General features: G+C 34.5%; 1 protein-coding gene across 1 annotated transcript; it reads right to left on the bottom strand.

Annotated features, from left to right (window-relative positions):
* Window positions 1-592: 592 nt before the first annotated feature.
* Window positions 593-1,219, bottom strand: LOC123256352 (olfactory receptor 1038-like; the record flags this gene model as incomplete). Its single annotated transcript, XM_044684985.1, has 1 exon — window positions 593-1,219. A coding segment is annotated over one exon (627 nt), but the record flags the coding sequence as incomplete, so codon positions are not given.
* Window positions 1,220-1,225: the final 6 nt, after the last annotated feature.

Genomic DNA, 1,225 nt, shown 5'->3' with positions numbered 1-1,225 from the left:
ATAATAGAAGAAAATAGAATAATAGGGGTTTGAATAATACTAGAAATAATAATAATAGAATAGAATTAATAATAATAATGTAGCACTTTGAAGGTTCAAAAACACTTGACTCATTCCATCTCATTTTCTCAGAACTCCTATGATGTATGTACTATTATAATATTTATTTTATAGGTAAGGAACTTTATCTTAGCGAAATCAAGTAAGTTTTGCAATGTTGCAAAACTAGAAAAGGCTTAAGAAAGAATTTAAATTTAAGTCTTCCTAAGCTAGAATATATTATTCTACTCACTGCACCACCTCCCTTCTTCCTAAATGCATTTATTTCACAGATATCTTCAATTCAGATTTAGAGAAATAGCAAAATTAAGGAGTGAAGATGAATGCCTCCATTTTATTGAGGACTTAAGATGTCATTTCAAGACATAGAAACAGTTGTGACATTTTTTGTGCATAAATTAATGTAACCTTGTCTTGTTTACATCAGTCTTTTAATAAATATTGTTCTAATGAATGAAAATAAAAATATATTATGAACCAAGCCTTCACAAGTTATAATATTGAAGCATATTCTGCTACCACAAGCAGTTATTCATTTGTCTAAGAGTCTGAAATGAGCAACTGACCAGGTATTTCCCAGAATTTTCCTGACAGCCTCTTTTACCTCCTTGTTCCGCAAGCTGTAAATAAGTGGGTTCAACATGGGAATTACTATTGTATAAAAGACTGATGTCATTTTATCTGTGTCCAGTGAGTGTTTAGACTGTGGCTGCAAATACATAAAGAACAGAATGCCATAGAAAATGATAACAGTAACTATGTGTGAACCACAGGTGGAGAAGGCCTTGAGTTTGCCCTCTGTTGAGCGAATCCGCAAGATGGTGGCAATGATGAAGACATAGGAGATGATGACAATCAACAAAGAGCAGATCATGTCAAATCCAGCAAAGGCAAATATCAGGATTTCTTTAACATGAGTATCTGAGCAAGAGAGGGCTATGAGAGGAATGTCATCACAGTAGAAGTGGTTAATGACATTAGAGGCACAGTAAGAAAAGCGGAATGTGATGATAGTTTGCAAAATTGCCACAGAAAAGCAGTATACATAGGGAACAGTTACAAGTTGCCAACAGAGCTTATCTGACATTGCAACACTGTAGAGCAAGGGGTTACCTATGGCTACATAGCGATCATAGGCCATCACAGCCAAGAGAAACAACTCAAT

This window comes from Gracilinanus agilis, unplaced genomic scaffold (assembly GCF_016433145.1).
Source record: "Gracilinanus agilis isolate LMUSP501 unplaced genomic scaffold, AgileGrace unplaced_scaffold58051, whole genome shotgun sequence".
Lineage (NCBI taxonomy): Eukaryota > Metazoa > Chordata > Mammalia > Didelphimorphia > Didelphidae > Gracilinanus > Gracilinanus agilis.
Note: the sequence above shows the minus strand (reverse complement) of the source record. Positions and strands in the feature narration are given on the sequence as shown.